This window comes from Mobula birostris, chromosome 6 (genome assembly GCF_030028105.1).
Source record: "Mobula birostris isolate sMobBir1 chromosome 6, sMobBir1.hap1, whole genome shotgun sequence".
Taxonomy (NCBI): Eukaryota; Metazoa; Chordata; class Chondrichthyes; order Myliobatiformes; family Myliobatidae; genus Mobula; species Mobula birostris.
In genome coordinates, this window is record NC_092375.1 from 133,265,439 (window position 1) to 133,287,342 (window position 21,904).

The 21,904-nt window shown below is 44.1% G+C and overlaps 1 protein-coding gene across 1 annotated transcript in view; it reads right to left on the reverse strand.

Moving 5' to 3' along the window:
* The window catches only part of slc19a1 (solute carrier family 19 member 1), a 48,467-nt gene that overhangs the window by 12,413 nt on the left and 14,150 nt on the right, over positions 1-21,904 (reverse strand). Inside the window, exons 2-4 of the mRNA XM_072262396.1 lie at positions 13,193-13,793; positions 11,706-11,876; positions 1,351-1,543 (exon numbers count right to left, since the gene is read on the reverse strand). Coding sequence (XP_072118497.1) covers positions 1,351-1,543; positions 11,706-11,876; positions 13,193-13,793 — 965 coding nt within the window. The remainder of the gene's footprint in view (positions 1-1,350; positions 1,544-11,705; positions 11,877-13,192; positions 13,794-21,904) is intronic.

The following is a 21,904-nucleotide window of genomic DNA, read 5'->3' on the forward strand; positions in this document are numbered from 1 at the left end:
GTAAGTTTTTTTACTCAGAGCGTGGTGGATCCATGGAATGCACTGCCTGGTATGTTGGTAGAGGCAAATACATTACAGGTTTAAGAGATGTTTAGATAGGCCCATGAATGTGAGGAAGATGGAGGGATATGGACATTGAAAGGTAGGAGGGATTAATATTTATAAAAATTGCTGGTGAACGCAGCAGCAGGCCAGGTAGCATCTATAGGAAGAAGTACAGTCGACGTTTCGGGCCGAGACCCTTCGTCAGGGTCCTGACGACGCCCGAAACGTCGACTGTACCTCTCCCTATAGATGCTGCCTGGCCTGCTGCTGTGTTCACCAGCAATTTTTATGTGTGTTGCTTGAAATTCCAGCATCTGCAGATTTCCTCGTGTTTGAGGGATTAATGTTTGGGTGTTTTCGATTTGCTTTTTAGCTTATTTGGTACAACATTGTGGGCTAAATGGCCTGTTTCTGTGCTGTACTCTTCTGTGTTCTATGTTTCTATGTTCCAAGTAGAAGCAGTTTCTAGCAGCTAATCTACCAATCTGTACATCTGTGAGAGGAAAGAAGAGCAACAAAGGGGAACTCATGAAAGAACGTGCAATCTCCACATAGATAGGACCCAAGGTCAGAATTGAACACAAGTCTCTAGCATTGCGAGGCTACACCACTGTGCCCTCTATTATAAAACTGACTTTGACAAAGTATAAAGCAATTTGTGGTTGCGTGTATACATGTCAGTGTATACAACTCTGTCCATGAGAGTGTTATTGTTTCAGTGGAGTTCATCCATCCAACATCAGATGTTTCTTTATTAAACTATTTAAGTAGGCCAATGCCCTAGAATGCTTTTGTTTAAATGGATAATCAATAATTCTCTAAATGAAGCTTTTGTTTTAGTGGTCCAAAATCATGAGATGCTTAACTGTTCAACCAAGGCACACTGATAGTTGCCAAACAAAAATCAGAGCAGAGTTAAGATCTTGTTCAAAAAAAAAAATCTGCAGCCTGATCCAGAAGAATGCCTGGAAAGGTTGTGTAAGCACATTTAACAAATCCAGCCCTTTTAAAGTTATCCTTAGAAAGAAATATTGCAAAGTTCTGAGAAAAGTAGAGCTGGTTGGAGGGGGGTGGAGCTTGATTCAAAGAGCTAGCAGAGGCAGGAGGTCTGATGTGCCTCCAACTACGGGCTTATTCTTAATTGGTTCTTGTTCACCTCAAGACTACAAATGCAGTTGTGTGCTGCTCCCGAACAGGGCACTATTACTTCCATGTACCTTGTCTTTTCCCTAACTCCACAAAGTCTCCCTACATTCCTTTACCACCTCCCGCTTCATGGTAGGAAGGGACAGGAGCGTTACTCACATCGCTATGGGAACCAGGAACTGGTGACTGCTCCGGAACAGGACGAAACCCATGTAGCATACCCAGATATTGTTGGTGGTGTTCATGAGGAAGAGGAGTCCAGCCTGTAATGCTGTGACGATGAAGATCACCACCTCCGCCCACAGCGACCAGCGCAGGGTCACATGCCCCGCAGAGAAAGACGCAATGGCACCTACCAAGACAAAGAAAGCTTAGTAAGAGATTTCAGGGAGTAAAGAGTGGGACAGGAAAACACAAGTGATCTGGTGGCATGCTCAACAGCATCTCTGGGCTTCACGTTCAAAAGTTCCAAATCTAGTGAAAACTAGGCAGTTTAGGAATGCTTAGTTAATTCCCCTGTCAGTTGAGTTTGTTGCTAGAATACAGTATGGCTGAGAACATAGAACACTACTGCATAGTACAGGCCCTTCAATGTTCTGCTGACCTTTTAACTTATCTTAAGCTCAAACTAGCCCTTCCCTTCCACATAGCCCTATATTTTTATATCATCCACGTGCCTAACAGTTTCTTAAGTGTCCCTAATATTTCTGCCTCTACAACCCCTGGGAGGGCACTCCAAACACCCAATACCCTCTATGTAAAAAACTTACCTCTTACACCTCCCCTATACATTCTTCCAATCATCTTAAAATTATGCATCCTTGTATTAGCCATTTCCACACTGGGAAAAAGTCCCTGGCTATCCACTTAATCCATGTGTCTTATCATCATCTTCACCCCTATCAATCCTCTTTCGCTCAAAAAAGAAAAGCTCCTGCTTGCTCAACCTATTCTCCTAAGACATGCTCTCTAATTCAGGCAGCATCCTGGTAAATCTCCTCTGCACCCTCTCTAAAGCTTCCACATCCCTCCTATAATGAGGCAACCAGAACTGAACACAATATTCCAAGTGTGGTCTAACAGGGTTTTACAGAGCTGCAGCGTTACTCACAGCTGAGAACGAGGGTTTGTACCTTCCTCCACTTCCTGCCTGTGAAAATTGCCCCGCCTTTACTGGAAGCAATTGATGCAGTTTCTGAGTAAACCAACACTTTTTGTCACTCCACAGATGGTGCGCTATAAGACTATAGGACATAGGAGCAGAATTAGGCCATCTGGCCCAATGAGTCTGCACCACCATTTCATCATGGCTGATCCAATTTTCCTCTCAGCCCCAATCTCCTGCCTTCTCCCCATATCCCTTCATGCCCTGACTAATCAAGAATCTATCAACCTCTTCCTTAAATATACATACAGACCTGGCCTTCCACAGCTGCCTGTGGCAACAAATTCCACAGATTCACCACCCACTGGCTAAAGAAATTCCCCCTCATCTCCATTCTAAAAGGATACTCCTCTATTCTGAGGCTGTGTCCTCTGGTCTTTGACTCTCCCACCATCGGAAACCCCTCTCCACATCCAGATACTGAATGAGTTGGTATCTGGAATGCATGGGAGACAAGTGCAGGAATAACATTTCCCAGGCATCATAACAGGTAGCTGAATGAATGGGGCACAGAGGACATATGGAACTAATACAGTCAAATGACATTTGTATAGGTAGACATGATGGTCAACATCGTATAGAATTGTATGGTATAGAAGCGCCCACTTCTCTATCATACAATTCTGATTAATATACACTCTGCCTTGAACCCATCTTACTGAGTAACAGGTTAATGAATAACACTAGGTTAAAAAAAATATACATGCAAGAGGATTGTTTATGTAGTAAAGGTTTAGTAATATAAACATTTTCACTTGTGGGAAAGGAGAAAAAAAATGACAGTGAACATAAACTTAAGAGAGTTTATGCTAGGAAAAAAATCCAGAAATTCAGGAAAACTGTCTTTACCCATAGCAGTGACATTGTGGGAACCCTGCCACTTGAAAGGCTAGAGAGTACACGGGGACTGTGGGCGGGGGCTTATTAGAGCAAGAGGGTGAATTTTCTGAGTATCCCTGTTCCCTAATTTCAAGGTGAAAACCCAAGGAGTACATTACTGACAGTTTCAGCAGTCTGCATCCTGTATCAACAAGGCATATTCAGCTCTGACTCCATGTCCTGAACTACAGATATGACTACACGCCAGTATAGTTACTGAGGGAGTGATATTGACCACAGGCAACACATGCTGAATGGGACACTAAAACTGAGCCCCTGCCGAAAGATCTGCGGCAGAAAGTCATGCGGCATTGATAGAGTAGATGGTGAGAGGGTAACATACTCTATGCGAGGGTATCTGTAACCATAGATTTAAGATGTAGGAGACTTAGAGAGGATTTAAGGTAACACTTGCTTTGGAATCTGGAATAAAGTGCCCAAGGAGCTGATGGAGACGGGTATTCTCACAACATTCAAGAGGACACAGGGGTTGGGAGGTTAATTTGTCTCTGTAAATTACCCCAACACATAGGTCAGTAGTAGAATCAGGGAAGGAAGTGGGGAAGTTGAAGGAAGATGTAATAGAACAGAAAAAAATGGATCTCTGTAGGATTAGTTCATTGGGTATTGATGATTAGCAGAGACTCAGTGGGCCAAAGGGCCTGTCGGTGCTGTATTCTACATCTTTAAATGACTTCAATTGTCAAGGTACACAAGGCCAAGTGCTGGACAATGGGATCAGCGTAGATGAATCTTTGATATCTAGTGTGCATGTAACGGACCAAAGAGCCTCTTTCCTTGCTCTTTGGCCACAATTTCAAACAGCAGAAGGGACACTCTTACTTGTTCATTACTGTATATTTGTTCCTCCTCAAGGAGCATCACAAAGACCACAGATTGCTTGGTCCATTAATTCACTTCTGTCTGTTTGAATTCAAGAGCCATGAGGTAACGTTGCAGCTCACTAAGACCCTGGTTAGATCACACTTGGAGTATTGTGCTCAGTTCCGGTCACCTGATTATAGGAAGGACGTGGAAGCTTGAAAGAGGGTGCACAGGAGATTTTCTACAATGCTGCCTGGTTTAGAGAGCATGTCTTATCGAGATAGGTTGAGCAAGCTACAGCTCTTCCTTTGGAGTGACAGAGGATGAGGCTAATTGATAGGGGTGTACAAGATGACAAGAGGCATAGGTTGGGTAGATAGCCAGAGACCTTCTTTCCCCAGGGCAGAGGTGGCTGATATGAGGGGAGCATAGTTTTAAGGTGATTGTAGGAAAGTTTAGGAGGGATGTCAGAGGTAAGTTTTATTTTATACACAGAGAGTGGTGGGTGCATGGAATGCCCTGCCAGGGGTAGTGGTAGAGGCAGATACATTAGGGGCATTTAAGGGATCCTAATATAGACACATAGATGATAGAAAAATGGAAGGCTACACAGGAGGGGTAAAAGGTAACGAGGCAAAGGGTCTGTACTGTGCTGTCATTTTCTATGCAAGTTTTGTTGGTTTATCCTGTGCAGTAATTGCTCTGATTTCTGACATCACAACACTGACTGGCACTTCACTAGCCTGGATGTGGTGGAATAGCATACACCTTGATAACCAAGACTGCAGGAAGAACAGGGTAAAACAGCACATTTTTAAACACTTGACTGTTGTTTATGCCAAAAGCAAGCAGCAAGATGCCAAAAACAGCATGGTGAATATTTTGATGTGAAATGATCTGTTTACACCTAGAATCTATATCTGGGCAGTCAAAATTAAATTGTCATCAACTTTTCTGGGGAATGTTTCTTGGTATCTGTGTATTTATGAGTGTTGGCATCCTTCTCACTTCAGTACTAGCCGTGAACTTGTTATTCCAAGTCATTTCTCGATTTGGGTGAATGTGTTTGTCCCACAAGTGGGTTTGCTGGTCTCAGATGTCTTGCTTGGACTGGCAGAGGGTGAGGTAAACAAGTAGCCTGGCCCAGTATCAGTTTCAAGATTGTGACACAGCTAGAAATGAACTTTGGAGTAAATAATACTGCTTTTCCAAAGGTGGAACTTGGCATTAAAAAAAAACATGTTTGACATTTCTAGAAGTTGAAGATCTGAAGACTTCCCTCTCACTGATCCCTACAGAATGGCTTCTGGGGTGAGAGAGCAAGTAAGAAAGAAAGAAAAGTCTGCATTTATTTAGCAACACACACTGCCTTGGAATAAGACAAAGTGTTATAAATGCAAGGACACAGAAAAATATGAAAACATATATAAAAGCAGGATTAAGCCATTCAAAAAGATCAAAACTGGATTCCCATAATTCCCATTTCTTAAACCACCTCTTTTCCCCAGATTTCCAGCTGGTCAAGCAGCTGTCAATCACGTACTTATATTCCCCTGAGATTTAGGTATGTTGGTGTACAGGGATGTCATCATCTCATCATGACTGGCTCTTTACCCTGTGACAATGGTGCTGAATTCTAGACTCACAGTAAAAACACTGCCAATCTCTCTTACATTCTACTTCATTCACCTAGACTCCGGGGAACACGTCCATGATTCTCAATCTCTGCTCACCAGACAATAATGCATTAGTAGACAGGTTAGTGAGGAAGGCTTTTAGCATGCTGACCTTTATCAGCCAGAGCATCGAGTTTAGGAACAGTGACATTATGTTGCAGTTATACGAGTTGGTGAGGGCACTCTTGGAAGTATTATGCACAGTTTTAGTCACCCTGTTATAGAAAAGACATTGTCAAGCTGGAGAAAGTGCAGAAGAGATTTGTAAGGATGCTGCCTGAACTAGAGGTTCTGAGCTACAAGGAGAGATTGGCTACGCTACGCTGGAACTTTATTCCTTGGAGTGTAGGAGAATGAGGGGTGACCTCAGAAGTTTATAAAATCATGATAAAGGGGCATAGACTTCTCTCCAAAGTTGGGCAGGCTGAAACTAGAGGGCACAGATACAAGAAAAGAGGGGAGAGATTTAAAAGTGGTAACTACACAGAGGGTAAACAACAGGAGTTCTGCAGATGCTGGAAATTCAAGCAATACACATCAAAGTTGCTGGTGAACGCAGCAGGCCAGGCAGTATCTCTGGGAAGAGGTACAGTCGACGTTTCAGGCCGAGACCCTTCGTCAGGACTAACTGAAGGAAGAGTTAGTAAGAGATTTGAAAGTGGGAGGGGGAGGGGGAGATCCAAAATGATAGGAGAAGACAGGAGGGGGAGGGATGGAGCCAAGAGCTGGACAGGTGACTGGCAAAGGGGATATGAGAGGATCATGGGACAGGAGGTCTGGGGAGAAAGACGGGGGGGGGGAAACCCAGAGGATGGGCAAGGGATATAGTCAGAGGGACAGAGGGAGAAAAAGGAGAGTGAAAGAAAGAATGTGTGTATAAAAATAAATAACGGATGGGATACCAGGGGGAGGGGGGGCATTAGCGGAAGTTAGAGAAGTCGATGTTCATGCCATCAGGTTGGAGACTACCCAGACGGAATATAAGGTGTTGTTCCTCCAACCCGAGTGTGGCTTCGCCTTTACAGTAGAGGAGGCCGTGGATAGACAGAATGGGCCAACCATTTTAATTCCACATTCCTTTCCCATTCTGATATGTCTATCCATGGCCTCCTCCAGGATTCAGCTCAGTCAATCTACATTCCAAGGAAAGGACACTACATATTTTCTCTGGTACGAACACCAATGTGTGGCCTTAGCAGAGACTGCATCACTTTGGACATCCTCACTCTTCTTTCCAGGCCTCCTGCAATACATCCTTTACTTGTTGTCCATTTAATCTTTATGTCTAATGTCAGTCATCCAAATCTCTCTGAACATCAACATTTTTTGATTTCTAGCCACCCATTTTTATATTCTTCCTACCTTGGTTTTCCAGGTTATATGCAATTTCCTGCTTTCTGGCCCACGACTTAATGTCTCTACGTCTGCCCATCTTCTCCTGACTTGCCCTTCTAGCAATCTCAGATACGTTGCAAACATTTTGACAGTCAACCCACTAATACTAATCCTTGTGGCACACCTCCCCTGCCCACCATCCAATTTAGTAGCCATTTGGAGGTTTCTGACAGATACTCCATCAATACCCTATCAATACCCACATTAGCCCAGTCAGACCAGATATATCTACTGTCCTCCCTTTCTACCCTGATGGTTAATTATTTAGAGAAACAACATTGTAACAGGCCTTTACAGCCCAATGAACCAATCACACCCAGGTGATCAGCTTACCTACCAATCCACACATCTTTGGAATGTGGGAGGACACCCACGCTGTCACAGGAAGAAGGTACAAACTCCTTACAGAAAGCGGGTCAGGGTCACTGGCACTCTAGTAGTGTTGTGATAACTGTTACACTACCATGCTGCCCCCTTCAATAACCATTACATTTACCAAAAACTCTACCTAGCCAAATGATTACCTTCTCTGTGCTCTACTCCTACATAGTTAGATTCCAGCATTTTCCCAACAACCTTGATCAATAACCAGCCCATGGTTCCCAGCTTTTCCCCTATCTCTGTTCCTGTTTGCCACGTTATAATTCACTTGGCTGTTTGAGAATCCAGGGAATTTTGGAAGCTCATCACAAATACATTTACAATCTATCAATGTAGAGACCATCTTCAAAGGTCCTAGAATAGGAGAAGTCAGGTTTGGAGAATTTGAGAGCTTTTGGTTTTATTAATTCCTCCAATACTCGCTCATTAGGAATTTTAATCCTTTTAAGTTCACCACTGTCTTTGGACCCCAGTATTTTCATTCTTCAAGGCCTTTTCAGTGAAGACAGACATATTTGATAATGTCCATGCTATTCCATTATTCTCCATTATAGAACATAGAAGATAGAACGCTACAACACAGTACCTGCCCTTCAGCCCACAATGTTGCGCTGACCTTTTAACCATACCATTCACTTCAGTCACCGAAATGCTCACATGCAATCTATTTTATATTACTGTAGATTACACCCATTCTATGTTCTCTCTGTTAGTTTTTTTTTTAATTTACTCACACTTTTAAAAAAAATCCCAGATGTTTCTATTCTGTTGTTTATTAGCGTGGTCTGCAGTGGCCACTGTCAACAGCGTCTATGAGCACAAGGAACCGCAGTGAGACACAGGCAAAGGAGTAGTGTTCTTTAGCAAGAGGATTAAAAATACCTTGTTTATGTTTGGTTTAAAAAGCTAATTTGGTGGTGAATCTGTGTAAATCTGTCCCATGAGACTCCAGTTTTCTTCATTTTGAAAGGATTTGCTCCAAGTTTCAATCTACTGCATTTATTTACATATTAGATAAAATTCTAGGTAACAAGCAGAATTAGCCATTTGATAATGTAACTTATTAACAAACTAGAGAGGCTTGGCAGGCTGGGAGGGGTGTTTCAAGTGTAGCATGTGGCAACTAATATAATCACTACATCTGCAGTGAGAATGCACAATTTGCAGAATTTCAACTCAGAGTTCACAAGCTCGAGTCGAAGATGCGGGCACTGTAACGCAGTGGGCAAAAGGCAAAGTTACTTGGATACTTGTTCCAAGAGGTAGTCACAACCCTTAGGTTCAGTACAGTAGAATGGGGCAGTCAAGAGCAACTGGACTATGCGTGAGGCAGATATGAAGTTGGTGGTGGAAGACTCCCAGTTCTTCAAATTGGCCAGCAGGTACAAAATGCCTGTACCCTGTGAGGAAAAGTGCAGAGACTGTAGAGGAGACTGACACCACTGTTGTTCAGGGCCATTCAAAATGGAGGTGTGAAATGGATCAGCAGGAATTGGAACTCAGTCACTAAAAGCTACTATTCCCATAGGTTGAGGAGCCAGCCTAGTGTCAGGATATTTCCCTGAGAATGGAGAAGAATGAAGCAGAACACACCATGTGTGAACTAACAGCATTAGACAAAAGGAGGTTCTGCTGAGGAACAAGAGCAACCAGCACACAATTTATAAAGCAAAAATCACAAAATGAAATGTCTAAAGATCACTGTGTGAGTCACAGGTGAATTGACACAGGCAACAGAATTAGAGGTTTGATTGCGTGGTTAAAAGACGACTGTGAAAGTGAGTTTCAATTCATGGGGCACTGGAATAAAGAAAGAGGAAACTGGAAGAGGCTTCACTGGAATTGTACTAAGCCATTTGTCCTGGTGACCATACGAATTAGGCCATTCAACAGACAATAGGTGCAGGAGTAGGCCATTCGGCCCCTCGAGCCAGCACCGCCATTCACTGTGATCATTCAGCCGATTGATTCAGTTCCACTATTTGATCATGACTGATTTATCATCCCTCTTAACCCCATTCTCTTGACTTCTCTCTGTAACTTTTGACACCCTTACTAATCAAGGACCCATCAACCCTTGTTCAAAATATACCCACTGACTTTGCCTCCACAGCCATCAGTGGCAATAAATTCCATGGATTCACTCATCATCATCATCATCATCATCAGGTGCCGTGCCCAGTTTGAGCTCTGACTGCCATGGCCCACACACTCCTGTTTCAGGTCAAGTGGATCAATTCATTGGTATTCATTTCCAGTTCTCTGGCTGCTGTCTCCATCACCATTTGTCTTCCTCTTGCTTTCTTCCCTTCAATCTTTCCCATAATTACCGTGCATTCTAACTCCTCTTTCCTAATCACATGTCCAATGAAGTTACCTTGCCTTTTCATGATCTCATACATTATTTCTCTTTTTGTGTTTGCTCTGTTCATGACATCTTCGTTAGATATTCGTTTCGTCCATGATATTCTTTGCATCCTCCTCAAAAAACACATCTCTGCTGCTACAATTTGTTTCCTCATGTTACTAGATATTGTCCAACATTCTGAGCCATGTAACGTAACTGGATAAACATAACATTTCAGTATTCTGAGGTGGGTTGTCATGCCTAGTTTAGTATTGGTCAGTATACTCTTCATTCTCAGATTCACTACCCTCTGTTTAATTGATTTAACTTACCATAGCTGGGAGATTTGAATGTTGTGAGAAATTTAGAAAGGTAGCCAGGGCAAAACAATTTAGCTGTTAACAAAATGGGCAATGATAAAGAGAGATCCTGCAGATGCTGGAAATCTTGAGTAACACACACACAAAATACTGGAGGGACTCAGTAAGTCAGGCAGCACCGACAGAGGGGAATAAACAAATAGTCCTGATTGAAATTCTCAGTCTGAAATGTTAACTGTTTATTCCACTCCATAGATGCTGCCTGACCTGCCAAGCTCCTCCAGCATTTTCTGTGTGTTGCTAGTGATACAAAGTGCATGTCTAGAAAGGCAAAGCAGACAAACATAGGATTTCTGTGCCATTTGGAAGCTGGACAGGAAAAACTGGGTGAAAGGACAAGACTGAAGGCTCTTCATCTAAATGCATGAAACATTCACAAGATAGGCCAATTAATAGCTCAGATAGAAGTAAATGGGTGAAGCCTACAGGCCTTCGCAGGCATCTGTTGGCAAAGTGACCAAGGCTGGGAACCAGGTGTTGCAGGATGCTTAATTTTCAAAGCAGACGGGTCAAACAGAAAGGGAATGATCCTGATATTAACAAATATGATGTTGTGTTGACATAAAGGAATTGATCACAGAAAGGTAAACAAAATCAGTTTGGGCAGAGTGGAGAATCTGAAAAGGATAGAAAAGAATGCTGGTAAGCCCTATGCAATATCTGTCCACCCAAGAAGCTCAGTTACTGAATGTCTTCGGGACAGATGAGGATTTTTAGAGCAACACACGAACAGCTGAAGGATCTCAGAGGTTCAGGTACTATTTGTCTAGGGAGAGAAATGAACAGTCAACTATTTTCAGATGTCAAGGGAATTAGGGGTCTGAGTTAGTGCAGGAAGGCGGCACTGAGGCAATATGTTAAATAGCAGTGCGTAAAAGGGGCCGAATGGCCTACCCTTGTTCATATTTATCGTCTCAAGCTTAAACTCCGTTTAACAGCAGTCATTTTGCATCTAATGTTATCCTTAAACCCTTCGGCCACAGCAAACCACGGTAATGTTTTTTTAAAAAATCACAGCAGAATTTATCATGGAAGATTATGGATTATGCAGAAATGCTACCACTTATTCACCATTTTGGCTCCTGCAGCTAGTTGTGATCAAGGACTCACCTCAGCAAGTGAGGGGAACAGATTCCAGAGTAACTGTCAAAAGGGGACTGGATTCCAGAAGGAAAATTGTCTGGAGGTAAAGAGAAGGGAAGGGGGAGAAATTGGCAAGCTGGTGAAAATCAAAATAGCTACAGAGCTTTGAAATCTGAAAAGCAGAAAATGCAGCAGAAAAGGCCACACCTGTGGGAAGAGAAAGAGCTAACACTTCAAGTTGGAGACCTTGACCAGGTTTTTAACCTTTGATTGGAAAGCCTTCTCAGAGCCGTCAGGTAGAGGGACCTCATTCCGGTCACTCAACCTCACACATCATTCACAAGAGCCGAAGGGAACCAGTAGTAAGTGAAAATCCTTCGTACTAAGTAGTGTTGCAACAGCATCCACGCCTCCGTTGTAGACGCCTCTGTTTTCCCTAGATGGATAGATGTTGTCCCAGAGGATCTGTACATAGTAGACCACCAGGTAATAGCCAGAGGAGTTAAAAATCCACCAGAGGGACCACAACTTCAACCGGTGAGATCGCACAGTATCTGCACAAAGAGAAGCAAAAGCAAGGAATGAGAATCAAGTTGAGGGATGGACCAGGTATCCCACTACATCAGGTTTAGAAAGGACACAGCCTCCCTCAACATTGTGAGACTGCTTTAACAAATATTAATCATCATCAGGAACACATTGCTCACATCAAATGAGAGAGGGAAGAGAGGGAATGAAGGGGGGAAAGAATCAACGGTTTATTATTTGACTATAGCGCATAGGAGCAGAGTTAGACGATTTGGCCTCTCCAGTCTGCTCCACCATTCAATCATGGCTGATTTATTTTTGCTTTTAAATCCAAGAATCTGAGTTGCAAAGGGACTTGGGAGCCCTTGTGCAGAACACTCTAAAGGTTAACTTGCAGGTTGAGTCGGTGGTGGGGAAGGCAAATGACATGTTAGCATTCATTTCAAGTGGTCTAGAATACAAGAGCAGGGACGTGAAGCTGAGGCATGGGTGAGACCTCATCTTGAGTATTGTGAACAGTTTTGGGCTCCTTATCATAGAAAAGATGTGCTGGCATTGGAGAGGGTCCAGAGGAGGTTCACAAGGATGATTCCAGGAATGAAAGGGTTATCATACGAGGAATGTTTGATGGCTCTGGGTTTGTATTCACTGGAATTCAGAAGAATGAGGGGAAAATCTCATTGAAACCTTTCAAATATTGAATGGCGTAGACAAAGTAGATGTGGAAAGGATGTTTCCCATGATAGGGGAGTCTAGGACAAGAGGGCATAGCCTCAGGATAGAGGGGCATCCATTTAAGACAGATGTGGAGAAATTTCTTTAGCCAGAGGGTGGTGAATTCGTGGAATTTATTACCACAGGCAGCTGTGGAGGCCAAGTTATTGGGTATATTTAAGGCAGAACTTGATAGGATCTTGATTCAACATGGCATCAAAGGTTATGGGGTGAAGGCCGGGGAGTGGGGCTGGGAAGAAGTAAAAGGATCAACCATGATTGAATGGTGGAACAGCCTTGATGGGCCAAATGGCCTCATTTCTGCTCCTATGTCTTATGGTCTAACCGTGAAGCTAAGCTTCCTTTTAGCTTCTGCTGTCTAGTTAGTGGAGGGAGGCCATGTACGGACAGGATGACCAGCAGGGAATGTGCAATTGGGAAGGCAACAGGACACCTGGGAATCAGAAATGATCAGAATGGTGCCAACGGATCTCTTAGATACATAGGAAAGTCCCCATGAGACAGTGCACCCATCTGAAGGAATATTGTGTCACTCCCTCAGCATTGATGGGAGTGGCAGGTTATCTCCTATCTCTTGGAAGATAGCTTTAAAATAGGGTTCACTAACTTTTGAGCTCCATCATCATCTTCACTAGCGCCGAATCTCGCCAGTCCCACTTGCGGTGAACCTTGGGTTTCTGGCTGACCAGCATGATGGAGGTCGGCTGCGTGCCATCCACCTCGTACTTGACAGCCCCGTTGGCTTCCAGGGCCTTCCTGTTGAAGAACATGGTCCGCCTGGGTCGCTTGAGGAAGAGGGTCAGGGTGAAGGCAAAGGTCACACAGCCCAGGGAGATATAGTTCATGGTGCAGAAGGGCATGTTTCCCAGCGTGACGAAGAGCTGGCCCAGCACTGAGCTGACGAAAACGCCCAGCTGGACAGAGGAGCGAGAGTAGCTGGCCACCTTCTGATACGACTTGGGCGTGACCAAGGTGAAGATGTACGAGGAGTAGGCGACGCGGGCGGCCATGGTGATCCCGTAGAAGAACTCCATGAACTGCATCTGAAGCACTGTGGTTCCAAAAAGCAGCAGGAGCCAGATGGCCACGTGGCTGAGGCTCTGCAGGATGAGCATCGGCTTATAGCGGAGGTAGTCCGTCAGCAGGAAGATGGGCACCAGCACAGACATGTAGGAGTACGACAACACCGGTGTAATCTCATTGGTGACCTGGAGAAAGACGAAACAGAATCAGACCTGGTTTAATATCAGTGGCACAGGTCGCGACATTTGTTGTCTTGCAGGAACAGTTCAGTGCAAGGTGCAATTTTTTTGAAAAAAGGCTATTTTTAAAAAATGGTGAAGTAGTGTACATGGGTTCAGCGTCCATTCAGAAACCTGATGGCAGAGGGAAGAAGCTGTTCCTAAAATGATGGGCGTTCCTGAGAACAGAAAGGAGGGTGTTTAACTTTTTAATGCCAGATTGCTCAACACTAGTTTCGATGTTCCCAGAAGTGTCCCCAAACAAATTCTGATACCAAAGCCATAGCAGGAGATACCAAGGCCAGAGGCTTGGATGAGGAGAAAGGCTGGTTGGTGGTAGGTGAACAGACTTGGTGGGCTGAAGGGCTTATTTCTAGCTGTGGGCTTCTGTAGAATCAGAGGCTGATGGAGAGAAGGGGGAAGAGGGGGAGAATTTTCCGGAATTCCTGAGCTTTGGGTCCAAATGAAGGGACCGATGCCAATGGCAGGACAACCAATTGCGTAAGAGCAGCTCAGAGGCATTATTGCCTCAAGGCTCCTGGGTCCCAGGTTCGATCAGGACTGGGTGCAGTCTGTATGGAATTGCTACATCCCTGCTGTGACCATGCTGGCCTCCTCTGGCTGCTCATTTCCTCCCACATCCCAAGACAAGCAGGCTGTGAGGTTAACTGGCAGCTGGAAATTGCCCCTTCGTGTGTAAGTGAGTGGTAGAATCTGGGGGGGGGGAGGGGGGATCAGGGAGGAAAGTTGATGGTAATGTGGGGAGAATAAAATGGGAGTAGCAAATGGATGCTTTGTGGTTGATGCCAATCTAGTGGGCTGAAAGTTGCTAAGAGAAGCATTGACTGGAGCACAATTGTCTTTAGTTTGTACAGCTGAGGGAGGGGTGAAGCCTTTTACAGACAGGCAATTATTTTCAACGATATGCCACCCAGCTGCTGGCCATCTCTATCTGTGGGATCACAGGAAGTTTGATATCTTATCCCTAAACCATTGCTCTTCACTGATCAATATTCCTGTCAAACAGTTCTCCTGGGTTTCACAACCTTTTCCCGAGCTTTCATAACCTGTACTAGTTATCATAAACACAAAAGATTCTGTAGATGCCGAAAAAACAGAACTGCTTTCACTGGAATTTCCATCTCCAGTCTGAGTATGAAACAATCACAACTACATTTTTCCTTTTTTTCTTTTCTCTGTCCTCTCATTTCCTTTCCTGTTTGTTTTCCCTTCTTGTAACATTTAATAAAATGATCATATGCAACAAGGTTTATGCCTCATTCTTGACATCCGAAGAACCTCTGGATCACAAAAACGTCGGGATCCAACAGCATTACAGGCCAGGAGCAGGGATGGATGAGGGTTGAGGCTGGAGAAGGTTCGGCAAAGGGAGGGTCAAGGCTACGGGGAGGGGAGGGTGATTTACACTGAATGGAAAGCTGAAACAAGGCCTAGAGTCAGGGAAGACGGTGGATGAAGGGGATGCCATGCATTACATTCAGGGCAGCCAGCCTTAGGAAGAACTGATCCTTCAAACGCAGCAGGTAGAGGCCTGAGCCACTGCGAATTGGGAGTGGGAGTCAGCACAGGGAGGTGACACAGCTAGGGGCAGACCGATGAGGCGAGGCAGAGCTGGAGATGGATGGCTCTGCAGAGGAGAAAGTTGTTTTTTTTCAGTGCACGGTTCAAAGTTCAACGTAAGGCCTATCAGGATTGCCCCTGCTCAGATGGAAGCAGGTTACAGGAGGACAAAGATTTAGATCTTCCAGGATCAGAGGGTTCAAGGGAAGTGATGGAGAGTTCACACTCTCATTAGCTTGTCACAGAGTTATACAGCACAGAAACAGGCCCCCCAGCTCATTTCACCTATGATCTACCATCAGTGTGGTGCCGCTGGGCATTCTGTGTCATTACGGTGTCTCAATCAGCGGCGGGAGCAGCACAGGGAGGAGTAAATAAAAGTACAAAAGGGACAAGCAGAGCGGCCATTGTTGGAAGTGGGCCAGTGGTGAGAGTGGGGGTGTCAGGCTTTGAGGAGGCTTTAGCTCGGACGAGGCGTCAGCTTTGGGCAAGTCTCTTTTAAGTTTCTCTTTTTTCTTACTGCGTCGGGATACTCAGTGTAGTTTCAATGGCTATTGTGTTTTCTACATGCTGGATGTTAGAGTCCTGAGAGACCCAGAGTCTCCGAGGGAACTACATCTGCATGAAGTGCATCCAGCTGCAGCTCCTTGAAGTCCATGTTAGGGATCTGGAGCAGCAGCTGGATGACCTTCGGCTTGTACGGGAGAGTGAGGAGATAATCGATCAGAGTTACAGGGAAGTAGTGACCCTAAGTTGCAGGAGGTGAGTAGCTCGGTGACTGTCACGAGAAGAAACAGGACAGTGAATAGGCAGTTACTGCAGAAGGGAAAGAGGGAGAAGGGAGGAATGCTAGTGACAGGGTACTCAATAGTAAGGGGAACAGGCAGGAGATTGTGGATGTGAACAGGACACCCAGACAGTACGTTGCCTCCCTAGTGCCGGGGTCAGGGACGTCTCAGATCACATCCATTGCATTTTTTTGGTGGGTGGGGGGAGTAGCCATTTGTCTTGGTACATATTGGTAACAGTGACATAGGAAGGAAAAGCAAAGAGGTCCTGAAGAGAAAATTTAGAGAGCTAGACAGAAAGCTGAGAAGCAGGACCTCCAGAGTAGCAACTTCTGGATTGTTAACCATGCCATGCGCCAGTGAGGGTAGAAACAGGATGATTTGGCAGATTAACGCGTGGTTGAGAAGTTGGTGCAGGGCCCAGATCTTTAGGTTCTTGAATCATTGGGATCGCTTCTAGGAGGGGTATGACCTGCACAAAAGAGACAGGTTGCACCTGAACCTGAGGAGGACCAATATTCTGTGGGCAAGTTCATTAGAGCTGTTGGGGAGGGTTTAAACTAGTTTGTTAGGGGGATGGGAACCAGAGTGAAGGCACTCAGGTTACGGATAGTAAAAAAGCAAAGATAGCATGCAGTCAGACTGTCAGGAAGGACAAGCAGATGCCAGGACAAAATTGCAGCCAGCAATGTGAGTGTCAGTGCATTAGGGATACAGAATCAAAAAGGGTAGCAAATACAGTATTCAAAGTGTTATTTCTCAATGCACAGAGTACCTGTATAAGAAATAAAGTGAATGATCTCATTGCACTATGACAGATTATCGGGTATGATGTTGTTGAAGGATCGTTGTAGTTGGGAGCTGAATGTCCAAGGTTACACCTTGTATCAGAGGGATAGGAAGGTAGGCAGAGGGGTGTGGTGTGCTCTGCTGATAAAAAATGGCATCAAATCAGTAGAAAGATGTGACATAGGATTAAAAGATGTTGAATCCTTGTGGGTAGAGTTAAGAAACTTCAAGGGTAAAAGGACCCTGATGGCAGTTATATACAGGCCTCCAAAGTAGCTGGTATGTGGACCACAGATTAGAACGGAAAATAGAAAAGTTGTGTCAAAAGGACAATGTTATGATAGTCATGGGAGATTTCAACATGAAGGTAGATTGGGAATACCAGATTGGTAATAGATTTCAAGAAAGTGAATTTGTTGAATGCCTATGAGTGGCTTTTTGGAGCAGCTTGTCGTTGAGTCTACTAGGAGGTCAGCTATACTGGATTGGGAGCGATGTAATGAACTGGAGATGATTAGGGAGCTTAAGGTAAAAGAACCCTTAGGAGACAGTGATCACAATATGATTGAGTTCAACTTGAAATTTGATAGGGAGAAAGTAAAATCTGATGTAGTAGTATTTCAGTGAAGTAAAGGAAATTACAGTAGTACAAGAGAGGAGTTAGTCAAATTAAATCGGAAGAAGATGCTGTCAGGGATGACAGCAGAGAGGCAATGGCTTGAGTTTCTGGGAAAAATGAGGAAGATGCAGAATAGATGTATTCCAAAAACAAAGAAGTACTCAAATGGCACAATAGTACAATCTAGCTGACAAAGATGTCAAAGCTAATGTAAAAACAAAAGAGAGGGCATACAACAAAGCAAAAATTAGCAGGAAGATAGAGAATTGGGAAGCTTTAAAAAAACCTACAGAGAGCAACTAAAAGAATTGTTAGGATGGAAAATATGAAAGCAAGCTAGCAAGCAATATCAAGGTGGATAGAAAAGGCTGTTTCAAGTAGAAATGAGAATGGATATAGGACTGCTAGAAAATGAGGCTGGAGAAATAATAATGGGGGACAAGGAAATGGCAGATGAACTAAATGAGTATTTTGTATCAGTCTTCACTGTGGAGGACACTAGCAGTGTGCCCGGTGTTGAAGATGTGATGGAAGAGAAGTGAGTGCAGTTACTATTACAAGAGAGAAGGTGCTCAAAAAGCTGAAAGACCTAAAGGTACACATGTCACCCAGACCAGATGAACTGCGCCCTAGGGTTCTGAAAGAGGTAGCAGTAGAGATTGTGGAGGCGTTAGCAATGAGCTTTCAAGAATTGTTGGACTCTGGCATGGTTCCTGAGGACTGAAAAATTGCAAATGTCACTCCACTCTTTATGAAAGGAGGGAGGCAGCAGAAAGGAAATTATAGACTAATTAGCCTGTCCTCAGTGGTTGGGAAGATGTTGGGAGTCAATTGTTAAGGATGAGGTGATGGAGTACTTAGTGACACAGGACAAGATAGGACACAGTCAGCATGGTTTCCTTAATGACAATCTTGTCCGACCAATCTGTTGGAATTCTTTGAGATGACAAGTAGGATAGATAAAGGGGATGCAGTGGATGTTGTATATTTGAATTTTCAGAAGCCGTTTGTCTAGATGGCACACGTGAGGCTGTTGAGAAGTTAAGAGCCTATGGTACTACAGGAAAGTTACTAACACAGTTAAGGCATTGGCTGATTGGTAGGAAGCAGCGAGTGGGAATAAAAGGATCCTTTACTGGTCGGCTGCCAGTGACTAGTGGTGTTCCGCAGGGGTCAGTGTTGGGAGTATTTCTCTTTATGTTGTATATCAATGATTTAGATGATGGAATAGATGGCTTTGTTGCTGAGTTTGCAGGTGATATGAAGATTGGTGGAGGGGCAGATAGTGTTGAGGAAATGGGTAGGCTGCAGAAGGACTTAGACATTAGGAGAATGGGCAAGAAAGTGGCAAATGAAACACAATGTTGGAAAATGCAAGATCATGTACTTAGGTAGTAGAAATAAATGTGCAGATTAGTTTCTAAATGGGGAGAAATTCCAAAAATCTGAGATGCAGAGGGACTTGGGAGTACTTGTGCAGAACACTCTAAAGGTTAACTTGCAGGTAGAGTGAGTTTTTCCAAGGAAGTAAAAAGCATGGTGACAAAGGAGAGGCAGTGGATGTCATTTACTTGGATTTTCAGCAGGCCTTTGATAAGGTGCCACACATGAGGATGCATAACAAGATAAAATCCTATGGCGTTACAGGAAAGATACTGAAACAGATAGAGAAATGGCTAACAGACAGGAGGCAAATAGTGGGAATAAAGGGGGCCTTTTCTGGTTGACTGCTGCTGACTAGTGGTATTCCCAGGGGTCGGTAGTAAAGCACTACTTTTCACAATTGTTTGTCAGTGATTTAGGTAATGGAACTGATAGCTTTATGGCAAAGTTTGTAGATGATATGAAGATAGGTGGAGGGTAGGTAGTACTGAGGAAGTAATGTGATTGTGAAAGGACTTAGACAAACTGAAGGAATGGTGAAAAAGGCAGATGGAATACAGTGTTGGGAAATGTACGATAATGCATTTTTGTAAAAGGAACAATAGTATGGACTATTATCTAAATGAGGAGAAGGTTCAAATATCAGAGGTGTAGAGGGACTTGGGAGTCCTCGTGCAAGACTCCCAGACGGTTAATTTACAGGTTGAACCTGTGGTAAAGAAGGCAAATGCAATGTTGGCATTTAAGTACTGGGGAATTTGACAAGGTGCCACACATGAGGCTGCTTACCAAGCTAACAGCCCATGGTATTACAGGAAAATTACTAACATGCTAAGACCATTGGCTGAGTGGTAGGAAGCAGTGAGTGGGAATAAAAGGATTCTTTTCCGGTTGGCTGTCAGTGACTGGTGGTGTTCTGCAGGGGTCAGTGTTGGGATCGCTTCTTCTTATGCAGTATGTCAGTGACTTAGATGATGGATTAGATGTCTTTGTTTACAAGTTTGCAGATGATATGAAGATTGGTGGAAGGGCAGGTAGTGTTGAGGAAACGGGAAGGCTGCAGAAGGACTTAAACAGATTTGGAGAACGGCAAGAAAGTGGCAAATGAAATACAATGTTGAAAAATGCTTGGTCATGCACTTTGGTAAAAATAAATGTGCAGGCTATTTTCTAAACGGGCAGAAAATCCAAGAATTTGAGTTGCAAAAGGACTTGGGAGTCATTGTGCAGAACACCCTAAAGGTTAATTTGCAGTTTGAATCAGTGGTGAGGAAGGCAAATGCAATGTTAGCATTCATTTCAAGAGGTCTGGAATACAAGAGCAGGGATGTAATGCTGAGGCTTTATAAGGTCTTGTTGAGGCCTCAGCTTGAGTCTTGGGCTCTTAAGAAAAGATGTGCTGGCATTGGAGAAGTTTCAGAAGAGGTTCACAAGGATGATTCCAGGAATGAAAGAGTTATCGTAGGAGGAACGTTTGATAGCTCTGGGCCTGTACTTACTAGAATTAAGAAGGATTGGGGAGTGGGGGATCTCATTGAAACCTTTTGAATGTTGAAAGGCCTAGACAGTGCAGATGTGGAAAGGCTGTTTCCCATGACGAGAGAGCCAAGGAAAAGAGGGCACAGCCTCAGGATAGAGGGGTGTCCATTTGAAACAGAAAATTTTCTTGCGCCAGAGGGTAGTGAAGTTGTGTAATTTGTTATCACAGGGAGCTGTGGAGGCCTGGTCGTTGAGTGTATTTAAAGCAGAGATTGATAGGTTCTTGATTGGCCATGGCATCAAATGTTACGGGGAGAAGGCCAGGGAGTGGGGCTGAGGAGGGGGGAAAAGAAACCAGATCAGACATGATTGAATGGCAGAGCAGACTCCATGGGCCAAAAGTCTATTCTTATGTCTTATGGTGTTATCTCGAGGAGACCTAAAAGGATAGACTTTAGAGTTAGCACAAGGCCAGAAGGGCTGCCACATGAAGATACATTGGGCAGCCAAGGAGAGAAGCAACAAAAGGAAGGCAAGGGAGGTGTATATGGTGGTTAACGCCGTCAAAGGCTGCAGATAGGATGGGACTGTACTCACAGTCATGGTCAGAGCTGCCCTTTGTGGAGCTGGAGAGAATTGTACTGATGCCAAGGCTGGCAACGGAAGGGACTCCCTGAACATTGTACTCAACTGTATGATCACAGGACTGGAACCCTCGGCTATGACAGAACTGCTCACTGTGGGACAGCTCACCACAAAGAAGGTAACTAACCTAGACAGGGGAGAGTCATGGGGAGACAGACAGACACAGATTGGGGGGGGGGGGGAGAGAGAGAGATGCAGAGAGAGTGCAAGAGAGAGACAGTGTGACACAGAAGGAGATGAGACAGAGAGAGAGAGACGGAGGGAGAGAGAGACGGAGGGAGAGAGAGACGGAGAGAGAGAGAGACGGAGAGAGAGACAAGATCACTTGATTTGGATGACGCCACTGAGCAGCTTTGACTGCTTCTGAATGCAGAATGGGAGGTGATTGTTATAATTACTTAGGCAGTAACACAGAGGTTACAGTAACAGAAACCGTTTGTTTAAAAGAGAATAAAATTCATTTTATAGGAGATCAAGAATGGGACCTTTGATCCATATTCCATTTCGATGGGCTTTATTTGGAAACTGGCTTAGGCATGAAATCCTCTGTCAAAGGCTTTCTTGGTTACTAAGCTCCAGTGTCTTCATACCAACCTTCATTTATCTGTCAATCATTACACAACAGTTCTTCTACAGCTGAGTTGCTAGGGCTCCTCCTGAGGCTGTGTGCTTCTGGACAATCATGTAAATCCCTAAAACATAGAACAGTACAGCACGAAACAGGCCCTTTGGCCCACAATGTTGTGCTGAACTAATTAAATTAGAAATTTAAAAACTAATCCCTTGTTCAGTCA